At 40.6% G+C, this 24,208-nt stretch overlaps 1 protein-coding gene across 9 annotated transcripts in view; it reads right to left on the reverse strand.

The window, feature by feature from the left end:
- Positions 1-24,208, reverse strand: part of QKI (QKI, KH domain containing RNA binding) — a 299,835-nt gene that overhangs the window by 224,532 nt on the left and 51,095 nt on the right. For all 9 annotated transcript variants that reach the window (XM_024194741.1, XM_024194740.1, XM_024194737.2 and 6 more), the window contains exon 2: positions 7,166-7,308. In XM_024194741.1, the coding sequence (XP_024050509.1) occupies positions 7,166-7,308 (143 nt within the window). The remainder of the gene's footprint in view (positions 1-7,165; positions 7,309-24,208) is intronic.

Genomic DNA, 24,208 nt, shown 5'->3' on the forward strand with positions numbered 1-24,208 from the left:
TTCATCGGATGCATGTGAATAGATCATGCATCCGACGAAGTGGGTATTCACCCACGAAAGCTCATGCTCCAATATGTCTGTTAGTCTATAAGGTGCCACAGGAGACTCTGCTGCTTTTACAGATCCAGACTAACACGGCTACCCCTCTGATACTTGTGTTATTCATGTAAGTGGCAAAAACTTGTGCATATAATATCATGGTGTACTTCACTGCCACATGATGTTAAGGCCAAGAGTTTAGCAGTATTCAGGATAGTATTGAGTTTCCCCAATTTGGGACATTTTAAAGAGCATGAAAAGTGGCATAGTTATTGTATTATGAGAAAGGATAAATAAAAGTGTCTGGTCTACCTTCTCCATACCACTCACTATTTTCTATGCTTTTATCATGTCCCTTCTTATTCATCAGTAGTCCCAAACTATTCACTTTTCATGTTGGTAATCACTCACTACTCTCCTCTGAAGCCCATTTATTTCTACTTTATCTTTATTTAAAAAAAAAAAAAAAAAAAAGAAAAAAGGATGACCAAAACTGAACACGCTACAGACCAGGTTAGTTGTGAGAATCCATTCCACTTATACTTACCAACCAACAACCTGCCAGCATTCTTGGAATCAGTATGCTCACTCATACAGAATTACTGGACACCCTAAAGGAATTTCAACTCAAGATCTATGAATCCAACCTGTATTTTCCCTGGCTTGTGAAAGAGTTATGGGCAACTGGTACCACTCATGATCAAAATAACCAATGCTTCATTCAAGGAAGGAATCTTCACTTCCTCTTTCAAACAAACAATAGTCTGACCAACACTGAAAACCTCACTCTGGATTTATCGGTCCTAACTACCTAGCACCCAGTTTCAAACCTACTGTTTTTGCATAAGCTCAGACACTACCAAAGGCCAGCTTATCTGATTAAGGCTAATATCTTTTATACACTCAGCACAACCTGGTTTCACTCTGGGTTATGGGATGAAAGCTGCTCTAGTGGCACTGAAGGATAATTTCCTGCTGTCAGTGGAAGAAGGGCAGATATCCATTCTCACCCTCCTAGATCTCTCTGCAGCATTTGATTAGGGATGTAAAATAGTAAACGATTACACGATTAACCGGTAAGCATCAGTCTTACTGGTTAACCCCCAGACCTGGGCGGGCCGGCGCACCAACCCCAGCAGCAGCCCCGGTCCCTCTGGCCGGAGCAACCCCAGCCCCTCTCCCTTTAATCAGTTAACCGGTTAAACGATATGATTTTAATTGTTTAACTGGTTAATCTTAAAATGATATTTACATCCCTATATTTGATATTGTCAACCTGAGAGGTGGCAGAGGTCCAGGGAATGTGCTGAAATGGTGAAAGTCTTTCCTGGAAGAACACACTGAAGAAGTAGTAATGCAAAACTGCAACTCCACCACTAATCTTCACTTGTGGAGTCGCACAAGAATCAGTTTGCTCGGTCTTGTCTTATTCAACATGTACATACAGCCACTAGGTGAAGTGGTCAGATGACACAGTGAAGTGCCAGCAATATGCAAATGATACAGCTCTACCTTTTTTTCAGCAAATATGACCATGTCACTGCCACAATAATGGCAAACTGTTTTGACAACATAAGCTAGCCGAAGCTGAAAGCAAGCAAAATAGAGGTGGTGAGCAGAAGAAAGCACTATGAAGAGTTTACAGCAGCAGTGTCATCTTCATTTGCTGAAAGATACACCTACACAACTGGTCAATTCAGTGTGTAGCTTAATACGCCCAGAGTCCTTCCTAACATTAAGCTTTCACACAGCAGTACCCACAAGTAACGCTTTTCCCTGATCTCCATTGGCTAAGAGATGCCAACTCTTTCTAGTAGACAATCACCTAGCCTCCTTTACACACTCCCACCACCTCTCAAATGGACTACAGCAATGTAGCATATCTGGACATGAAGCCTTTGGCACTTACGAAACTGCAACTAGTATAGAACACTATAGCATCTCCTCTCAGCTACTCATAAGCACATCTGTCCTATGCTCTCTATATTGGTTTCCCACTGAATAATAATCTTCAAGGCACTCAATAGCCTGGATCCAGTCTATCCAAAAGATCATCTAAAGCTCCGGGATGAAGTTCATGATCAACAGCTCCACTCCTGTAGCACGATGAAACTTTCTGCCATAAAAATAAAGCTCATCTATGTAGGAAACAGGGCTTTCTTGGGGGTCAGTCCAAGGCACTGGAATTAACTCCCACCGGAAGTACAGACCATCACAAACCTCCCCAACTTCCTCTTCCAGGTGCAAGGAAGACTTCATCCTTGCCTTCTCTGACATTTGGCAGCAACAAAACACTCCAGTGCACACAATTCTTCTCCCTCTGGGGAAAAATAAGAACCAACCACGACAGACGTTAGTTATGACACTTAAAACGTTATTAGAAGGCACTGTGAATCATACAAGAACCTATACAGAACAGAATATTACCACTGATTTATATAATGGAATTGTATTTTCAGTATTTTCCATTACCAATACTTCCTGTTTGTTTCTTCACTGAATTGTCCATAAGGATGTCTAGGCCTTCTTCCTGAATCACTATAGCTAATTCAGAACTGGGTAAGGAGTATAAGCCATTTAAATAATTCCTTCCTATGTTCATTACTTTTCATTTGTCAACGCTGACTCTGACCTACAATAGTGTTTTGTAGTGCCCATTCATCTAGCTTGGTTAGGTACCACTGAGCATTATCTGAAATTGTCACCTCACTGCTCGTTCCCTTTTCGTATTACAGAACCTTGCAGCACGCCACTCAACTCTTTGCCACGAATGAAAGTTGATTAAGCTTACCTACTTGAAGTTTTTAATAAGAAATAGTTATAGGAAGATTAGGAGAACTGTTCTCCTAAATTAGGCATCTGACATGCGGAATAAGTTACGTAAAAATATTAATTGAATGCCCGATCATATTGCCAGTCTCCATAAAGGAAAGGAAAGAATGCTGAAGATGCTTCTTTGGAAATAATGGAATGTTTCCCCAAGACTTTTACGCAAGACAGTAATTCCACCCCTTTTTGTGCATAAACAATCATTTACCAAGTTAAACTCAATGACACCTGTACAAACCCATGGAAGACAGTTGGGGATATAAAGGTGTCACTGACAGCAGATTTAAGTAGAAAGCAGAATCTTGTTATTGGTGACAATGCATCAGGAGGAAGGTTAACATTGCTGAATTCTCAGTTCTGGTATATATTTTCCAGGGTTGGCAGTTAGGCAGTAAAAAATTTTTTACCTATAAACCAAAACACATCTGGCTGGAAATCAGAGAAAAAAAAAAAAGACCACAGAATTCCCACCATTTAATTTTTGCAGAATTACTTCAGTGCTGAATCACACAAAGTCAGTGTGGAGTTCAATGCAGTAGAGTCTATATCTTCCAAGTAGAAGGCATAACAGCTTTTTATAAAAATCTGTTAGGACTCCTTAGGTGCAATGAAATACTTAGTGTAGCAGGATGCTAGACTCAGATTTCTGATCTAGACTAAAAAAAATTGACTAGTTCTCTACTAGACTATCTTCATGAATTAATTGGTGCAAGGATTTGAGGCTCCGCTCATAGTAACGGGTCAAGTAGGTTGAGAACCGAAAACAATAAGCTGAGGCACTACTCAAGGAGCCAAGATCTCTGCTGCTTCTGGCACAGTATTTGAGAATATATGCTGCAAAGTGATATCACTATTGGAAAAAAACTCCTACATCTGAAATTACAGAGGAACAGTACATTTTTGGCTCAAGTCATTTGTTTAGATACTGTCTTTGTCAGGAAGATGAAGAATCATGGTGGTGGTAGTATGATGCAGGAAATGCCATTCCCAAAGTCAGACAAACAGTGGTCATGAGCAAGCCCCTCCCTATATATTTCCATAACATATAAGAGTTGGTTGTCTGTCAAAATTGACTTGTAGAAGCTTAAAGTTAAACCATATGATGTCTGGCCTCCTCTTGTCAACAACCAATGTGACACCACTGAGCCATGCCTGAAGTTGATGGCTAAAGGAAAATTGAAGGTACGCTCCTGCAAGGGGTTTGTGGTGCAGGAGGGTGCTCCGGGCTGGAACCGAGGTGTTTGGAGAGCAGGAGGGGGATCAGAGCTGTGGAAAGGGGTTGGGGCGTGGGAGGTGGTCAAGGGTGCAGGCTCCAGGAGGCGGTGTTTACCTCAAGCAGCTCCCAGAAGCAGCGGCATGTCCCCCCTCCGGCTCCTATGTGGAGGCACAGCCAGGCGGCTTTGCACACTGCCCCATCTGCAGGCGGTGCCGCCACAGCTCCCGAAAGCAGCAGCATGTCCCATCCCCTGGCTCCTACGCAGAAGCGCGGTGCCAGCCAGGCAGCTCTGCACGCTGCCCCATCCACAGGCACCACCCCTGCAGCTCCCACTGGCTGCAGTTCCCAGCCAATGGGAGCTGCAGAGCCAGTGCTTGGGGCAGGGGCAGTGTGAGGAGCCCCCCTGGTTGCTCCTACACGTAGGAGCCGGAGGGGGAACATGCCACTGCTTCTGGGAGCCATGTAGAGCAAGGCAAGCCCCCGACCCCGGTCCCCAGCAGGAGCTCTAGGGCCGGATTAAAAGGTCTGATGGGCTGGACGTGGCCCCCGAGCTGTAGTTTGCCCACCCCTGGTCTTGCACCACTATATCAGTTTAGAAATAGACAGTGTAACTCCCTAGTGTGGCTACAAATATACTGGTATAAAATGCTTATATCAATATAGCATATTCTTGTAAAATCTGTAAATAAGCTATACTGATATAAGCATCCTTAGACCAGTATATCTGCATCCACATTAGGGAGTTGTACTACTTTATGTCAATTTTTGTACCACTATAACTATACTGGTTTAGAAACCGAGTTTAGACTATTTGTAAGAAGTCTACTGTCTTCTGAAACATGGTCACTAGTGACCACACATCCTGAAACTTTACAAAAGTGGACAGATTCTTAACTCTTTACAGTGGTTTCACATGTGTCATGTAAAAGTTGTTATTTATGTAAATGTAGAAATCCTTGAAGCCTAGAGCTCTCAGGAAGAACCTTCTGGTTTTGCAAGATTGAATAGTTTTCCTGAAATCTTACTTTTTAATTTCTTGAACCTAGCACTGTGGTAAGCAGTTGCAGACTGTGTCCAGGACAGTCCCTCTGCATTTCACAGCCTGAGTTTATAGACTTCTCATATTTGCTATCAAGACTTAGGGTATGTCTACACTACAGGATTAATCCGAATTTAGATAATTCGAATTTGGGAAACAGGTTGTATAAATTCGATTGTGCGCGGCCACACTAAGCACCTTAATTCGGTTTTTAACCACATTAATTCGGTGGTGTGCGGCCACACTACCCCATTAATTTAAACACAGTAATTCGGTGGTGTGCGGCCACACTAACCCTAATTCGAATTAACAAAATCGATTTAGACTCTACTCCGCTCATCGAGGTGGAGTACAGAAATCGATTTTAAGTGCCCTTTAATTCGAATTAACTGGCTCTGTAGTGTGGACGGGTGAAGGGTTAATTCGGATTAACGCAGCTAAATCCGAATTAAAGTCGTAGTGTAGACCAGGCCTTAGAGACTGAAATTAAGCACACACTGCATGAAAGCCCAACTGAACCAACTTGAGGAGTTGGCTTCTGCCAAGCCTGTACAGGTACAAGCTCCCTTGGATATCTTGAAGTCTTAAGTATTCTGAAATCATTACCAGGTATTTGGAAAAGGTCCTTAGAGATGCAGAAGAGTCAGAGTCATGTGAAATCTGAACATTTACATGTATTTGTTCAGTTTTCTTGGGTCCAATATGGCATAAGCGATTTGTATTATGGTAGCACTTCGGGAGCTCAAAGGTGGAAAGCTGCAACATGCTAGGCAGTGTATAAATAGAAAATGAAACAGACCCTGCCCTGAAGATTTTACAATCTAATTAGACAAGACAGAGATAGTATTAAGGGGCAGGGAATATAAAAAAACCACAGTGAGCAACTATGGTCTGCATATATCATACTAATTCCGTAATTTTTGTTGGTCTGCTTTTGGGGTTTTTTTGGGACATATGTCCATCTCTTCTTTGGCATGAGGAAACAGCTAAAATAAAGTCATCTTGATACTACTCAAATATCTGTATTATTCTTATTGGAAGGAAGAATATAATTTTGTACTTTTCCTGAGTCTAATCAGACGGTTCCTTGAAAAGGGGATAAGGTGGAATTAAATTAGGGTATCCCTTGCTAAACGATTTCTAGGATCTATTTGAGCCAACAAATTCTATGGCATACAGCCTCATAAAAAGAAAAGCTATCATCATAATAGGATTGGAAAGGTGGTCATCCATAAAGTGGATGTGAGAGAAGACACACTGACTGGACTGCAAAATAGTGCAGAGCTAATGACTAACTACCAATTTAGCTTTTAAAAAAAAAATCAAAAACAAATTACTAAATTACAAGAAAAAAGGTCAAATGAGAATTTGGAAAAACAACACTGGAGGTATCAAATCCAATCTGAAGAATCTGAAGATGGAACACAGATTCTTAGCCCTGGTCAATACTACAAACATATGTCAGTATAACCATGTCACTTGGGATTTTTCACAGCCCTGAACAACATAGTTTTACTGACCTAACTCCCAGTGTAGACAGTGCCATGTCATTGGGAGGGCTTCTACCGTCAGCATAGCTACCGCCTGTCAGAGTGTAGGTACTCCATCACTGATGGGAGAAGCTCTCCTGTTGGCGTAGGTAGCATCTTCACTAAACACTACAGCAGCATCACTGCAGCTCTGTAAATGTAGACAAGCCCTTATATAGAAGTAAACATTTGTTGTATAAGCTGAGGAGAAGGATGTATATAGTCCAAACAGCCATTTCTTTCATGAGGATTTTTACCTCCTGCCAAGCGCACATGCATTCTGAGCAGCGTGGCTCTATGCTGATAGTACCCAAAGAAAGAGTTAAATCTGTGACCCTTCCAATCTTGGATCTATTAAAATTATAACCTGCACTTAATTTTGATATTCAAAACCTTTACCTTATGGGTTTCAAACTTTAACTGTGATCCAAAGGAGTCATCACATACAATATACATTTACAAAGGACCACAAGGACTAGAACAGTTTATGAATTAAAAAAAAGATATACTTACATCTGGATATTCTTTTACAGGCACATATAGTTTCTCTTGTAACTGTACAATAGGTCCCACAGCATCTGGTAATTCTGCACTTCTCTTCTCCGTACTACCATTTAATGTGTCGTTATACATGTCTTTCCGTACTCTGCTAATTTCTGTGGGGAGGGGAAAAAACGTATATTATGTATTAAACATGGTATCTTGTATGACTGATTTTATCTTAAAGATTACAACTTTCAAGCATTAACACTTCTAACTTTCTGAAAGTCATTGGGAAATGTATACACAAACGTGTAGCTTTTTTTTTGTTTTTAAATTATATACTAGTGTCCATGCCAATACTTAAGGGAAGTGTTTTTTCTTCATGTTTGGTAGTCTCTACCTAGACAACCTACTTAGAAAATGAACTGCTCTCAGGTGGAAAAGTGTCATGTGAAATTCCTAAAAGTCCAGGAAAAAATGTGCACACAAAATTTTAGAACTTTGGAAAAAAAAGAGCAGTTAATCTATCATACCGTTTAAATATTAGGTGTAAAGGTGCCAGAAAGGTAACAGAATAATTTTACTCATTCACATGATTTAATTATCAAACATCAGCACAATGAATTCTGACAGTAATCCATACTTGGTATTTGGTTGATAATTATAGTATTTGGAAACTAAAAATGGTGCAATTATTATAATCAGATTATAATTTTAGACTACTACTCATACGGATTCAAACCAAACCACATGACGGATTTTTATTTATTATTTTTCTAAGTTGTGTCAGTATTCCATTTGCATTCTCTTTGCACACAAACTGAGCCTACAGTAACTGCTGTCATAATTCATTTCTTTTAGGGATAAAAATTAGCACAGCCAACTTCAAACCTAGACTTCAGCAAAACAACATGAACATCAATTGTGAGTGAGTGAAAGAGTTAAAAGTCAATGATGAATTATGCAGTGAAGGATATAAAAGCATTAAAATGTCTATATTCCAGATTAGTTTCCTTATTTAGAACATTGAATTTGCATCATAGGATTAAATTTTTTCTTAATTATTTTGAGCTGAGGAAAGTTTAAAGATCAAACAGCATTCTGAAATGGAGATTTTCTAGCAATAAATTAATAGTATCGGGTAATACTGATCAATAGCTAAAATGAAAACAGTGCATTCAAGACTCAGGGTACGTCTACACTACCCGCCAGATCGGTGGGTACGATCGATCTATCGTGGATCGATTTATCGCGTGTAGTGTAGACGCAATAAATCGATCCCCGATCACTCTCCCATCGACTGCTGAACTCCAGCAGTGCGAGAGGCGGAAGCAAAGTTGACGGGGGAGCCGCGGCCATCGATCCCGCGCCGTGAGGACGCGAAGTAAGTAATTTTAATTCGACCTAAGATGTGTCGACTTCATCTATGCTGTTCTCATAGCTGAAGTTGCGTATCTTAGATCAATCCCCCCCACTGTAGACCAGGACTCAGAGGCAGGATGATCCAATGGCTAGGGAATTAGCCTCCAACTTAGAAATCCTGGGTTCAATTCCCTGCTGCACCACAAATTTCCTGTGCTCCCATGATGTGATTGACTGTTGACCCATGACCTGATCCTGGAGGAAATATGATTTGGGGTAAAATATAAACTATTTTCTAAGCATGCATATAGAAATAATATTGGAAGTTACTGAAGCTGTAACAGCAAGTAGAAAAACAAAATATATTACTAAAAATAGGCTTGGCTATAAGTTTTAAGCATGAAGTGTTAAGGGCTTAGAGTGAGGCCCAGAAGAAACTGGCAGTTGACATAAGTTAGCATGTGTATTATGTTCCTGACCTAAAGTTATAAAATTTAGCAATATAGATCTTGTGATCGTTTAGCAATGCATTGTCTGATAAACAGGTAAACCACAAACATGTGATAGCATCATAAGATTTTTTGCAATAAAGTAATCACATATTGAAACTACTGGGACATTAATTAACGCAAAACAGATGTTAGTCAAAAGTTTAACTACTGTTAGCCAGAATATCACACATGGGCAGGGGCTGAAACCTTATAAAAATATGTGGACATGTGCGGGTGGAATAGGAAAAGGTGTATAAAATACATTGTTGGACCAGGAAGGGGGGGTATATGATATGGGACAACTGAGTATGAAGTCTGGCCATGCTTGGGTGCTTTTTTCTTCCATCTTTGTTTCAAAAGAGCTCCATAACATTTTAAGAACAAACAATGCAAGAAGCCACTTTACTGTACCTGTCTTATTTTTATACTGATGTATAATTATTTTTCTTAGAATTTTAATTATCTAGGTCTGTATTAACTGAAGCTCAAAGTTTGTGTGTACGTCAATTTTATCTTAATTAATTTTAAGTAGCCATGTGGAAAAAAACCTGTTTTGTGACTAGTGCCTGTTGTATCCCAATAAATAATTTTATAATTGTGATAACTGATAAGGCTAGATTGGGAAAGTCACTTAGACAATTGAGGCACACACAGGCTTTCTGTAAAACAGGGATATAATACTTCCCTACCTCAGAGGTTGTTGTGAGATAACTGGATTAAAGACTGTAAAGTGCTCAGATATTATGGTGATGGGGGCATGAGATATTATGGTGATGGGAGAGGGAGGGTACAGTCTCCTTGTGTATCTAAGCAATAAAATATTTTAAGTTAACCAATATAAAATTATTCAAGTTGCTTATGGAGCACCATTTAAATAGAATGTTTTGAGGTTTGTTTTTAATTATTTTTTTTTAAATAGTATACTTGTTTTTCAGCTTCTCTGGTGTTTATAAATGTATTTTTTCTCCAAAGGAAAATATAAATGCACAGAGAAACAGTGAAGCTGTCTATACAAAGTATTAAATGCACAAAGTAAACAAATTGAAAAATTATTTATGTTGACTACTTTCAGGTATAGTAATGTAACTTTTGTAAGTACAAAGTTTTCAGAAACAAAAGATTTTTCAAATTGGCATCCCTTGAAAAAGGATCAGCTTTTTTAAAAATTAATCTTGTCAAACCTTTAACAAATTTCTGGAGTTATCTACGAAAATAATAGAACATTTAGTAAGGAAGGATCTTTGATACTACTTTTAATATCATTAACCAAAGAAAAATCACTCCTTTATGCCATCCAAGCATAATGCAGGAGAGAGGTGTCCTTGAAACAAAATCCTTTGTGTGTGTACACAATAATATAAAAGTTAAAAAAAAAAAAAAAAACACCAATTACCAAAATGCACATCATACAATTAAACTGGTTTTCTGCAAGAGCCAGAAACTGACATGGTGATTAAGTTCTGAAGACCCGGTAATCTAGACTACATGCCTGCTGACAACTAAAGTTGTGAAGACTTTTGGTTTCTCCCATCCCCCCACCCCTGCCCTAAAATAAAAGGTCCAATAGTTGTCTTTTTCTTTTAATAAAGTGTGGGAATGAAGATTCCCATCCCCGACATGTACGTGACTCTGAAGAATTACTATAGACATATTTGAAAGGTTTTTGTACTAGGAACATTAGATAAATTATAATCTGCAAATGAAAGCTAAGCATTCTAAAAAGTAAGAGAAGGTGCAGTGACAATACACCTCTACCCCGATATAACGCGACCCGATATAACACGAATTCGGATATAACGCGGTAAAGCAGTGCTGGGGGGGGGGGACCTGCGCTCTCCGGCGGATCAAAGCAAGTTCGATATAACGCGGTAAAAATTTTTGGCTCCCGAGGACAGCGTTATATTGGGGTAGAGGTATATTAAAGGATTAATATTGAAAACAGGAGATTGTATGCAACTGAACTGTTAGATTGGCTTGGTTTGCTGCTGACCAATAGGGCAAACAGGTGAACAGTTTATGAATTTATCTGACAACATGCCTAAAGTTGAAAGATGTGACATGAACAACTGAACTGACTAAAGTAATGGAAACTTAATTCCTCTAATGTAAAGCCTAAACACTGTAAAGAGCTGTTCAGTGGCAAGATAGATTATACGTGGGGTCATCTCAGAGTGCAATAATCTTCAAGTTCAAATGTCCTACTGAATGAATCCGTATGTCCACTGAACTTCAAGCGCAGAACATTGATGAGTTTTGGTGATTCTGCAAGATATATTTTGCAATTCCACCATCACTAAAACTTCCCTTCTTGATCATTTAAGATCCTGTTCCAGGCCTTCCAGGAGTTCATCATAAACTTCATTCAAAACTAGTCTTTTCATCTTTGCAACCCAAAAAATGGCAACCATCTATCAGTGATCATGTCAAAAACAACTGAAAAGCAAATTCATGAACTTGGTAAGAAAGGTGTAAACATCACTATCAATACAACACAACTGAATAATTTAAATAATTGACTGAAGAACTTGGTCTTTGATATTCTCCGAGAGAGAGAGAGAGAGAAAGAAAGAAAGAAAAAGAAAGCTCACAGGTCCACTGCTAAATGCTTCAAGTAAAGAAAGAAGAAAATTTAGAAGCAAGAACTACAAGATCAGACATCAATGCAAGATGGCTGGTCAAACATGAGGAAAGACCGGCAAGTGGTGGACTTGGTCAAAACACAGCAAACACGCATGAAGAGACTATTCAGAAAGGCAGCAAATTTACAAAGGAAGGAGGTGGTTTCAGAGAAACTTGACAGATTAGAGACTGATGATACTGTTACAGTGGAAATCTGGCTGATATACTTAAATAAACCAAAACAAGAAGATGATGCAGTCTCACCTCTCTAGACTCTTTTGTCCAGGGTTTTAAGTCCCTGAAGATCTGGCAAGGGTCTCCAATGTGACCCTCAAAAAGGCACTTTAGGCATCTGGAATTAGGCTAACTCACCAGCATAGATCTTTTGCAGCAGGCACAGAGCTTAAAGCCCAGAGACTGAGGAACACCCGATAACAGGTGTTGACCCCTTGTAACAAAAACTCCACCACCCAAAGTTGCTATAGAAGATGAAGAAAACCTATACTTAACTTACACTAACAAGTACTACTAATTAACTATTTACAGAACAGAGAAACTCCCTGGAGTGGGCGAAAACTTGCAATAGCAAGCCAACACACTCCAACTACCTATCGCAGGTGGTAAGAAGGAACCGGGGGGGAGGGGGGGGGGAAGTCAGGGATGTACCTGCCCCTTATGCTATCAGACAGCAGCACAGAAGTGCTAGGGGTGCATGCATTACCCCAACAGGTACGGCTAGGAAAAAACATCTGGCTCTGGTGCTCTGGGCATGCACATTCCAAAAGAGAAATGGACGTGTGCAATCACTCAAAGAACATCTTATTGCATCTTTGTTGCCACTCCACAAGATTGTCCAACTAGCAAGAGGTAGCAGAAAGGAACGAATCTCAAAACATCAGTGGTAGCAAGCTATGAACACATGTAATTTGGCAGAAAAAACATTGTATAAGCCTAGCCTACATCACAACATCCATGGAAGGCGCTAAGAGCTTACTACTTCTCTGCTACAGAAACGCCAATAGTTCAGAAATGGGGGAAATAGAATTGGAATAGATTACAAAAAACAGATTATGTTACAATTAATTTTAAATCAAGGTTATTAAAGTTACTTTAAAAAAATCATTGATTTAAGTCAATTTTTACAAAAACATTCACCTAATTTGAAATTGTGCTATTTTGGATTACAATTTAGAAAGAACTACATTATAAATGCTGTTGGACAATGACTTCTTACCCTACCAGTAGTGACAGTGAATCTATATATTTTACAAAACTACTGTAGGCAAAAGAACAAAATACTAAAGTTATTAAAACTATTTCATTTATAATTAACAATAAATCTCAAGTGGCATCAAACCTCGATCAATACAAGCCAAGTCTACTACAAGGTTCACACTGAAAAATTGTTTCGAGTTTGGAACTAAGTTGAAAGTTGTGAAAAAAAATTAATTCACATTTACACAAGCCCTGTTATTGAAATAATTACATTAAATTAAAAATGCAACGTTTAAGAGAACTAAAATCCATGATCAAGAATAGCTAGACAGTAACAACGCATTTCCATTATTCAGACTTAAGGTGCTTTCAAAGCTTTCAAAATTAAAATTCTTGAAAAGGAAACTGAAACCTTATCTGTTTTATGCAGTTTGTAGCATGTAGTACAACAGCTACATGATGAAAATAGTCATTACAACTCCAACAGAAGACATAGCAGTTACAATCTGAGACACTACTTTTATGATCAAATCTGTTTTCTCAAGTTTGAGATTCTCCCTATTGAAGAGGTGTTGCATTTCTCTGCACTGAAAAACGTAGTTTCTGAAATGAAAAAGTTGATTTACAGTGGAGTTTTTCTTGGCAGAAAACTACTTCTAGCCTAAGCATATTCTGCATATTCATAAGCAAATTTTGAATCCTAGGTTTAAAAGTAAAAATGGGCACACACACAAGGTTTAATTATATGTAGTAGAAAACAACAGTATTAAAAGTAGGCCACAACACTTTCAGAACACATTCTGTCATTTCATAATTGTGGCTCAGTAAAAAGATTTTTCAAGCTTCTTTCACACCTCAACAGCTTCAGCAATTGAACATGAAACACTATGTATAGAAGTAGCATTGCTCCTGGTTTCAATACCTGGAGCAATTCTTCAGCACACCTCTCTAAACAAATATTTGTTAACTTTTGGCAGTCAGTATACTGTCATTACAGATTTTCCATTAATTTGGGCCACTTTGAAATGTAAGTTCCTAGGTGGGGTTTGCAAAAGTATTAAGGCATAACACATACATGGCCATTTTTTTTTTTTTTTTGCTTGTATCTGGCAGCTCCAAAGTGATTATTGCTAAAGAATTTAATCATACATAGATAAAATGAGCTCTGATATTCTTTCCTTCCAAATCTTCTGACAGTAAGTTTAGGGTGTTAGAAAAACAACTATATGAAACTACACTAATACACAGGGGCATAAGTTTGGGGAGGTACGGGGGGGGGCAGGCTCACTGCCCCCCCAGAGGCGAGATGTGGAAGGACACATGGGGTCACGTATTATTCCTCCACTCCCACCCCCGATTTCTGTTCAGCCTGCGGGGGGCATAGGAGGCCTGTCCTTCCCACATTGTGCCTCCCCCCCGACCCTCCCCCGCTTCCCCCAAAGCAGGCCAAACAGACCAAGCCCTCTAGGTGGGCAGGGAGCAGGATGGAGCAGCTGTTCCAGGTCACCCCCTCAGCAGCTGGACACCACCTCCTGGATCCTAGTGCCCACCTGTTTCTTGTATAACAGTGAGTGCCCATGGGGGACAGAGCAAGGGGGAGAGGGGGAAGCGACAGCAGGGAAGAGGGTATAGAGCAGGGGGAAGAGAAGGGGATGGGGGAGTGAGGCAAGGGGGATGGGATGGGGAAAGAGAAGGAGATACAGGAATGGGGCGGGGGAAAGCAGGAGCCCATGGTTGTGTTGCAAGGTATTTACGTGCCAGGTATGTTGAATATTCATATGCCCCTTCATGCTTGGGCCACCATTCCTGAGGACATGGTTCCACACAGATGACGCGCGTTAAAAAAATAATATATATTAATTAAATTTGTGACTGAACTCTTTGGGGGAGAACTGTACGTCTCCTGCTCTGTTTTATCCGCAGTCTGCCATATATTTCATGTTTTAGTAGTCTCAGATGATGATCCAGCACGTTTGTTTGAAGAACACTTTCACTGCAGATTTGACAAAATGCAAAGAAGGTACCAATGTGAGATTTCTAAAGACAGCTATAGCACTCAACCCAAAGTTTAAGACTCTGAAGTGCTTTCCAAAATCTGAGAGGGACGAGGTATGGAGCATGCTTTCAGAAGTCTTAAGAGCAACACAGTGATGCAGAAACTATAGAACCCGAACCACCAAAAAAAAAGAAAAATCAATTTTCTGGTGGCATCTGACTCAGATGAGGAAAATGAACATGCGTCGGTCCACACTGCTTTGGATCATTATTGAGCAGAACCAGTCATCAGCATGGATGCATGTCCTCTGGAATGGTGGTTGAAGCATGAAGGGACATATGAATCTTTATTGCATCTGGCACCAATATCTTGTGACGCCAGCTACAACAGCGCGGTGCTAACACCTGTTCTCACTTTCAGCTGACATTAAACAAGAAGCGGGTAGCATTATCTCCTGGAAATGTAAACAAACTTGTTTGTCTGAGCGATTGGCTGAACAAGAAGTAGGACTGAGTGGACTTGTAGGCTCTAAAGTTTTACACTGTTTTATTTTTGAATGCAGTTACTTTTTGTACATAATTCTACATTTGCAAGTTCAACTTTCATGATAAAGAGATTGCACTACAGTACTTATGTTAAGTGAATTGAAAAATACTATTTTTTATTTTTTACAGTGAAAATATTAGTAATCAAAAATAAATATAAAGTGAGCACTGAACACTTTGTATTCTGCACTGTAATTGAAATCAATATATTTGAAATGTAGAAAACATCCAAAAATATTTAAATGCTATTCTATTATTGTTTAACAACGCGATTAATTGCAATTAATTTTTGTAATCATTTGACAGCCCTAATTGTTTTGTATCCCTGATACCTAGCTTATATTTCTGGGGTAGGTATGCAAATGTTAAGTCTATTCCACTTGTTTAATTTTTAACCCTTGCCTATTTTTCTTTTCAGATCGAGTTTTGATTTGTTCCCCCCTTCCTTCTTACACTCTTTCCACAACTCTCACCTATGTAAATATTGTTTAATTCTTTACTGTATTCAGTGAGGGGTTTTTCCCCTCCTTCACTGGTTTAACCATTGCCTATTGATTCCAAACACACACCCCAAGAAATCTTTTAATTGAACCGTATGAACTAGATGTACATTTCTTAAGACTGCTCTGTACATTTCTTGCCACTGACCGAAGCCTTCTTTCCTGGTGTGGAGGGGAGGGAGAAGAGATCAGGTTCTATTACAAACTACCCAGGGGAGTTTGCTGGTGGGGCTCTTGCTCCAAGTAGCATTTGGTGTGGGTAAAGGAAAGGCTACGGGCCTACTGTTCCAGTGTCTAGATTTTGTGGGACCAGTTGTTGGTCTACTCATCACTACCCCTTGCTGTTCTCCAGAGGCTATTTGCTCTACAAATTTACTCTTTCTATGAAAACAGGTTTTAGAAAAGAAAGCTCCAAAGTTACCTAAACAACTGTATTTGCAAAAAATAAAGGGAGGAGCTACAATACCTTAATAGCCAACCCCCACATACTCTCTAGGCCTTTGAGCCCTCAAGAGCCACAAATTCTGCTTTACACAACTTGGTAATCGGGTATCAATGTGTTTTATATAGCTTTCTTTACATGAGAACTAGTGGTACTCTTGAGCAAAATGCCTGAAGTTTAAATTGAGCATCTTTGAGAATATGCACAATAAAGCAGTGTAAGTGATCATACATTTTAATTTATTCCATTAAACTGACAGTCTGGTAAAGTAGTGGGAACATTTTTTTAGGACTAGCAGCCTTATAGCCCTTTACAAGTGTTTAAAAAACCTAATACACAGTATCAGTTCAAAATGCAAAAGACTAGCGTAAAGGTTTTGGGGTTTATTTTAAAAAAGAGAGGACAGAGACTGCCAATACAGGATATGTCATCAGACAAGCTAGGTAACTTCTTTTTCTAATACAGCAAATGCAGAAATAAGAATCAACCACCTCACGAGCACACTGAAGATTCACCTTCCACCTTGCAGTAGCCTCTTATGTATTGTTTGTTTCTGTTTTCAGAACCATAGACTTACCTTCTAGAACACAGCATATGGAAGTCATACAAAAGTATAACTTTCAGTAAAAACATGGTTTATATTTGATGCTTTTGCTCACCTTCCACTGCCTCTCTGCAAAATTCATTTCTTCTACTGACTTTGTTCCTTTGCGAGTCCAATTCAAGAATAGTACTTAGGATGATTAAACTGTCAGTCCAATGATTAATGGACAGTTCTTTTAGCGCTTTGTCAGCTCTCAACATCAGAATTCAATCATTTTCTTTGTGAGCAGGGCCTGCAGGCCTATGTAGAACTGACTTTAAAACTCAAACCAAACTAAACACACCCACAGGCTGTTCACTTCCTAAAAGCCTTCAATCGACATTTTTAAGTGCACTCTATTTTATTGGCAGAAAACAATAATTCGTACAGTTCTTAATCTAGCATTTTTATTAACCTGAAAACTACAGTTTAGTTGGTGAAGTGACAGCCTTTTTCCATTCATTAAAAGTCTAAATCCTTCACTGGTCTTTTCTAGAAAGTTTTCCACCACTAACACCAATGCATCAAATCCATCGGCAATAGCAATAGCTGAAATGAAAGGGCAAGCAAGGACTAGGAGACATTGGCATTTTACTATTATTGCACAGACCTGTTCTCAACAGGTTTGGGCAACAGAATGGATAAAATGTCGGTAACCACCTAAATCGGTCTACTTTCCGGAACCAGCGTTGGTAATTTTCCAAAAAAAAAAAAAAAAAATGCTAACACACATGCAACTAAAAATAAAGGTGTCAGACAAGAAGTTTTGGTTACTTACTGCAACTGAGAATCTTTGAGATGTATGGTCCCTATCTGTATTCCATATATGGGTACACATGTGTGCCATGCACCCAAATCTGGAAGTTCTTCCAAGCAGTGTCCATCAGCCTGCATATGGGCAGTAGCTCTCCTCATGCTCCCAACAGAAGGTATAAGAGGCAGTGGAAGTCAACACCACTCCAGTTCCTCTTCCTACCACAATACAACAGGATCCAAAGTGGGGGGAAGGTAGTGGATAGGGATTCACACACCTCAAAGAACCTCCAGTTACAGTAAGTAATCTCTACTTCAAGTGATGGTCCCTATATGTATTCCACACGTGGGTGATTGGCAAGCAATGTTCAGACTGGAGGCAGGCAAGAGGATGCTGGTAACAAATATGCTTGCAATGTTGCCAATCCCACTGCTGCATCCATAGCTGAAGTATGAACTAGGGCACAGTGTATTGTGAACATGTGAATTCAACTCCAGGTGGCCACTCTGCAGATGCCTCGCAGCAAAATGTTTGACAAGGATGCCATGGAGGCAGTTTATGCTCACATGAAGTGAACTGTGACTCCGAGGTGGAGGAATGTTTACTAACTTGTAGCACTCAAAGATGAATCCTTAGAACTCCTCTGGGAGAATACGGCTTGCCCACGCAATCTCTCCCCTATGGCAATAAAGAGTCTGAGTTCCCACTGGGTTTGGTCCTCTGCATGGAGAGCACCAGGCCACCCCGGACATTGATGGAGTCAAGTCTCTTATCTTCAGCGGACACACTGGGTTTCAGGAAGAATATGGGTAAATATTGTTTGATGTAGACCTCAAACAATCTTAGGGAGAAACTTGAGATGTAGTTGAAGAAAGCCCTTTTTTTGATGGAAAAACTAAAGAGGATTCGCCATGATAGCCCTGAGCTCACTGACCCTCCTAGCTGAGGTGATAGGTACAAAGAACACCACCTTCATTAACAGGTGGGTCATGGTACAAGTTGCCATGGGCTCGAAAAGCAGACTAATGAGCTTGGACATGACAAGGTTAAGGTCCCGTTGAGTAGCCGGGTGAGTAATGACAGGGCATCCTTCCACCAGATGGAGAAAAGCACTAATTAAGCTTTCTTTAGGGATAAGAGATTTTCAGTTGTTCAAGACTTACACTATTCTGGAGACTGTTGATGCAGTTGTGCCCAGGCCAAAAAACATTCTAACTGGCTTGTTAGCAGGTTTAAGTACACTCTTTTCTACTCTAATTAAGGCTCATCTGAACAGGAGCAAAATATGAATGTTCTATTTCCGATGCCCATCCAAAGACCAGGCTTTGAGGTGGAGTGAGCCCGCACTAGGGTGCTTGGTCTTCCCCCCATCTTGGGTTAGGAGATCTGAGAACAGGCAAATCCTGAGTGGTGGATGGGCAGACACTTAGAATTTCTGTGAATGAGAACTGTCTGAGCCAGTGGGGTGCCAGGAGAATGATGTTGGCTCTGTCATGACATATCTTCCCTATGGGCTATGGAAGCAAGGGAATGGGAGGAAAGGCATACCTGAGACTGATCATCCAAGACATCAGGAGAGCATTGCCTTGGGAATCACAACCCATGACTCCTCTGGAGCAACACAGGAGGAGCTTTGTTTGTTTGAGATGCAAAGATGTCCCATAGCAGAGTACCCCCTACCTAAATATTCACTTGGGACTGTGTCGTGAATTTCTGATTTATAGTCTATTGAGAAGCTTCTGTTTAATTTGTCTGTCAAGGAGTTGTAAATACTGGGAAGGTACACCGCTTGTATGGTGCATCAGGAACCACATCACAAAAGTCTGATGGCTTCCTGGCAGAGGGAACAAAATGTCGCTCCTCCCATATAGATAACGGTGGTGATACTTTCTAACTTTAACTGAGTATGGAGCTAGCGTGGAAGTGGAAGGAAGGCCTTGTACACAACTAGGACCACCCTCTGTTACTGTTCTCATGGGGTCCAGGTACCCTGAGCAGTGTGATTGTCCAGGTGAGCACTCTACCCCAGAAAGTAGGTGTCCATCACAATGGTAGTCTGGGGGTGGGAGGGCTGAAAGGAACTCCCACCATGACTTTTTTCCAATTCAACCACCAGGTTAAAGAGGTGACAATTGTGGCAGGAATAACCACCTTGGAGTTTGCTCAATAGGTTGAGTGGAGCCAAGCCTGCAGGCACCGTAAGTGGAGTCTGGTGAAAGGAGTCACATAGATGCATGCAGCAACCATGTGGCCAAACAGTGAGAGGCACTTGTGCACTGTGGTTCATGGTCTGCAAGTTGTGTGTGAAATCAGGATGATCAGTGCATGAAACCTTTGTGGGAAGGATTGTTCTCGCAGAAAGAGTGTCCAACCTTGCCCCCCCAAAGTTTAACAACCTTTTGGGTAACAAAATGGATGACTTTGTTTATGCAAACGCCTAGGACTGTTAAAAGTTGTATGAGAACCCGTTGCTGACCTGATCTCCTTACAAGATCGGCCTACCAGGAGCCAATCTTCCTGGTATGGGAATACCATATAGCCCTGGTCTTTCATCTGGGCTGCTACCACAGAGAAAACCTTTGTAAATACTCTAGGTGCGGTAGCCAGCCCAAAGAAGAGGACTCAAAACAGTGTTCCTGGCCTACTGTAAAACACAGGAACTTCCTGTCTGATTGGTCGGTGTCCACACTGAAATATGCACCCTTCATGTCAAGCTCTGCAAACCATATCTCTTCCTGAAGAGAGGGGATTACAGTTTACAACTTCAGTTTTTGATGTTGCAGTTACTGAAAGTTTGGGATAGGTCTCCACCTTCCATCTTTTTGGAGAATTGGGAAATATGGGGAGTGAAATCATCTCCCATGTTAATGAGGTGGAACACGTTCTATTGCTCCTTAGTGTAAGATGGATTCCACTTCCAATTAAACAATTGTGAAAGTGGTCCCTGAAGGGGGTTTCTTAGATGGGAAGGAGAAAAACCGCTATGGACTATCCCTGGTGGATAATCACCAGAGCCCAACTGTCCACAGTGATCTTGTTCCAACTGTGAGTGAAGAGCACAAATCAGCCCCCAAAGGTAATAGGGGACTAGGTGGTTGCATCGGTAGTGGTACACAAGTCTCAACCAGTATGTCAAAAGTGACTCATGGCTGGTGGTTGACAGTGAGCAGAAGCTGCGGCAGTGGCGGGGACTGAGAAATGAGGCCTCTCACCTCTTCTGATATTTGCGCGGTGGTTCAGCTGTGTGCTGGTAATACGGTACATGAGGAGGAGGTGATCTCGGTATATAGGGTTGCCACTGATGTTTCCTCCTGGGGCGGGGCAAGGAAAAAAAATCCCCAGGGAACATGGAGTCTATCCCAATCTTTTAGTGAGAGAAGGGACTCGTCTGTTTTCTCATTGAAAAGATTCAACTCGTCAAAAGGGAGATCCTGGATGCTGTTTTGAAACAAAATACCATCTCTAGGCCCTTATCAGCATTGGGGTACTGGATGCTGGAGTGTGCCATATCACTCTCTCTCTATCCCGGGATGCTGGCCTCATTGTTGGGTAAAGCCACCTTACTTGGTCCTTCCAGCTGCAAGATGTCCAGGAGCCAGTGCTGAAGATTCTGGAACTCCTCTAATGATAACTGTAGGTCACTGGCTAGTCTTTGTAACAGCTCCGGGTACTGGTGATGGTCATCTGGTGGAGAAAGCACAGGAGGAGTGACTGCTTTGTCCAGGGATGATGAGGAGGCACCCGTCAGAACTGTTGGTACCCGCAGATCCAGTTCTGCCTCTTCCTCCTTGTGCACCAACGGAACTGGTTGAGGAGGAGGAGATCAGCAGTATGATTCCTGAGAGGCACTTAGATGCCTGCCCTAAGGATCCCATGGACCCCTATAAGGCCAGAAAGAGGGATTGATCAGTTGTGACAGACCCAAAGGTCAGTAGCAGCACTGCCATTTGTACCAGGGCATTTCTGGTTGGAGGTGAAACTGCTCCTGGGACAGTGATATAGACTCCTCCACCGGAGTAAGAACATCCCTTAGGAGGACCAGGCCAGAAAGAAGTGGAGACTGTGGATGACAGAGGAATATATTCTCTGGTGTTATACAAGTCTCTGTACACCCTGGTGTCCAAGGGGTTCCGACAGTTAAGTCTGAGGGATCTGATGCATTAGCACCAACTGGACAATCTTTAGATGGACAAGTTGGTACTAACAATGCATCCACACCAGCACACGTAGACGGAACCAGAGACCATCTATCCTTATGCTTCTGTACCAAGGTGACAAACAGAACTAGCAGATCTTTCTTTTTTCGTATCTTGCCTCAGATCTGGGGTCTTCATCACAGCTGGTTCCTTAGGTTTCACTTACAATGTCTCACCCAATCTGGACTATCTCGGGGAGGAAACGCAGTTCTTATTGACAGTCCTCAATGGGGATCTCTCCTTGCACTCATAAGCGTGCCCTCTACTCATGGGTAACCCTGGAAGATGAGTCCTTGGGCTTAGATGTCGATGGCTCTGCTTCAGGGCAAATGCTTGCATCGGACTCAGCTGTCTAGCAGAGCCCCTCCATGGGGCAGGAGGGTGGGGGGAGGGTTCCCTGGCATGAATCGGAGGGTTTCTCCATCAGGTACTTCCACAGGCAAAGCTCCTGGGCTTCTCGGTGGGAAGGAGTGACAGATATTGCACTTTGCAAAGATATGCACCTCACACAGACAGTACAGGCACCACTGATATTTGTCACTGATGGAAAAGGTTCAAGGGCAGGAGACAGTTCTTGAATCCCAGGATGCTGGACATAGTCCTGAAGTTTGGGAAAAATATTGTATACTATAACTTTTTAACTACTAATCTAACAATATAACTATTTACATAATGTTTTCTATCTAAGTTATACAACAAAGTGAAGGAAGACATGATTCAGACTCCGGTCATGTGGCAGTAAGAAGGAACTGGAGAGGCATCAACCTACACTGTCTCTTATACCCTCTCATTGGGGAGCACAAGGAGAGCTATTGTGCATGTGCGGGCCAACAGACTATTCTGAAGAACTTCTTGACTCAGGTGCATAGTGTGCATGTGTATCCACATGTGGAATACACATAGGAAGCATCACTTGAAAAAGTCTATGTTCTGACATCAGAGATGAGTCACTTTTGTTGAAAGGTACAAGGATCTACAGACAATCTACAGCTAGAAAAAATCATTCTGATATAACATCAATTTTGGTTTGCAGCACTAAACTGTACTTTGTTTTAAATAATCAGCTGGTAGATTTTAAAAAATGATAACTAAATTGCTTTCAAATTAAGGTTATTCACTACATTATGCATTTGTTTTTAATTCTTATTAAAACCTATATTTATGTTATTAAAAACCGAAAGATAACATTCCAAATTAGAGTATGTTCGAAGACTTCTTTGCAGCATCCCTCCCCAATTCAAACATTACAGAGGCTTAAAGGGACCTGGGCCATAATGATTTATGTTTTGCTGCGCATATTCAAGACAGACTAAAAATAATGCATGCTTCAATCCAAATTTAAACAACTACTTACTAGATATTGTAACAGGTTGATTTGCATCAACTTTACATGTTAAAGTTATTATAAACCCTTTGAAACGTTAAGATTCTGTGATACTTCCTAAAACAAAAGCATTAATACCTCAACAGTACTTCTGTTATTTGGACAAAGCTTTGAGCCTCAACTTAGTTGGAGGGCACTTCAAGAGATTATCAATCAGCCCTGAAAATCTCTACAACCAGTTTTCAGCCCTCAAGAACAATCTTACTTATATAGACATGACCTATATTAATTTTAGGAAGTCGCATTGCAAGTGAAGAGCTTTGATAACAAGTAACACCTGAAACCTTAAAATAATCTTTAGAATTGTTTGCAATTTTAAAAGACAAAGTTGACTTTATGTTGACTCTTACATACTTAACCCTGAGAAACAAAGCTGAAAATGTTTTTAAAAATTCTTTACCCACAAACACTGCAAACTGCTTACAAAATACCCTTACTGTTAAAGGTACTGCACTCTGCCCCATCCTCCTTAAAATGTGAAGTGGCATGCTGTTCAAAAATGACCCTCTGGAGTATTAAAGAAGATATTTAAATGTATTTCTGTCTGTTCCTCAGTCTGGATGATAGTAATTATCTCTCAAATGAAGCAGATACTGGAGCTTGTGTTGAAAGGTGACTGGTCTTCAGGGCGTATGCCACAAGCTACGAATTCCTGTGCATAGTACTTCATTAGGGTTTGCTAAAACATAAACCAAGGGTAGGCAACCTTTCAGAAGTGGTGTGCCAAGTCTTCATTTATTCACTCTAATTTAAAGTTTTGCGTGCCAGTAATACATTTTAACGTTTTTAGAAGGTCTCTTTCTATAAGTCTATAATATATAACTAAATTATTGTTGTATGTAAAGTAAATAAGGTTTTTAAAATGTTTAAGAAGCTTCATTTAAAATTAAATTAAAATGCAGAGCCCCCCGGACCGGTGGCCAGGACCCGGGAAGTATGAATGCCACTGAAAATCAGCTCCCGTGCCACCTTCGGCACGCGTGCCA

Source organism: Terrapene carolina, unplaced genomic scaffold (genome assembly GCF_002925995.2).
Source record: "Terrapene carolina triunguis isolate 2854851 unplaced genomic scaffold, T_m_triunguis-2.0 Scaffold85, whole genome shotgun sequence".
In the NCBI taxonomy this organism is placed as follows: Eukaryota; Metazoa; Chordata; order Testudines; family Emydidae; genus Terrapene; species Terrapene triunguis.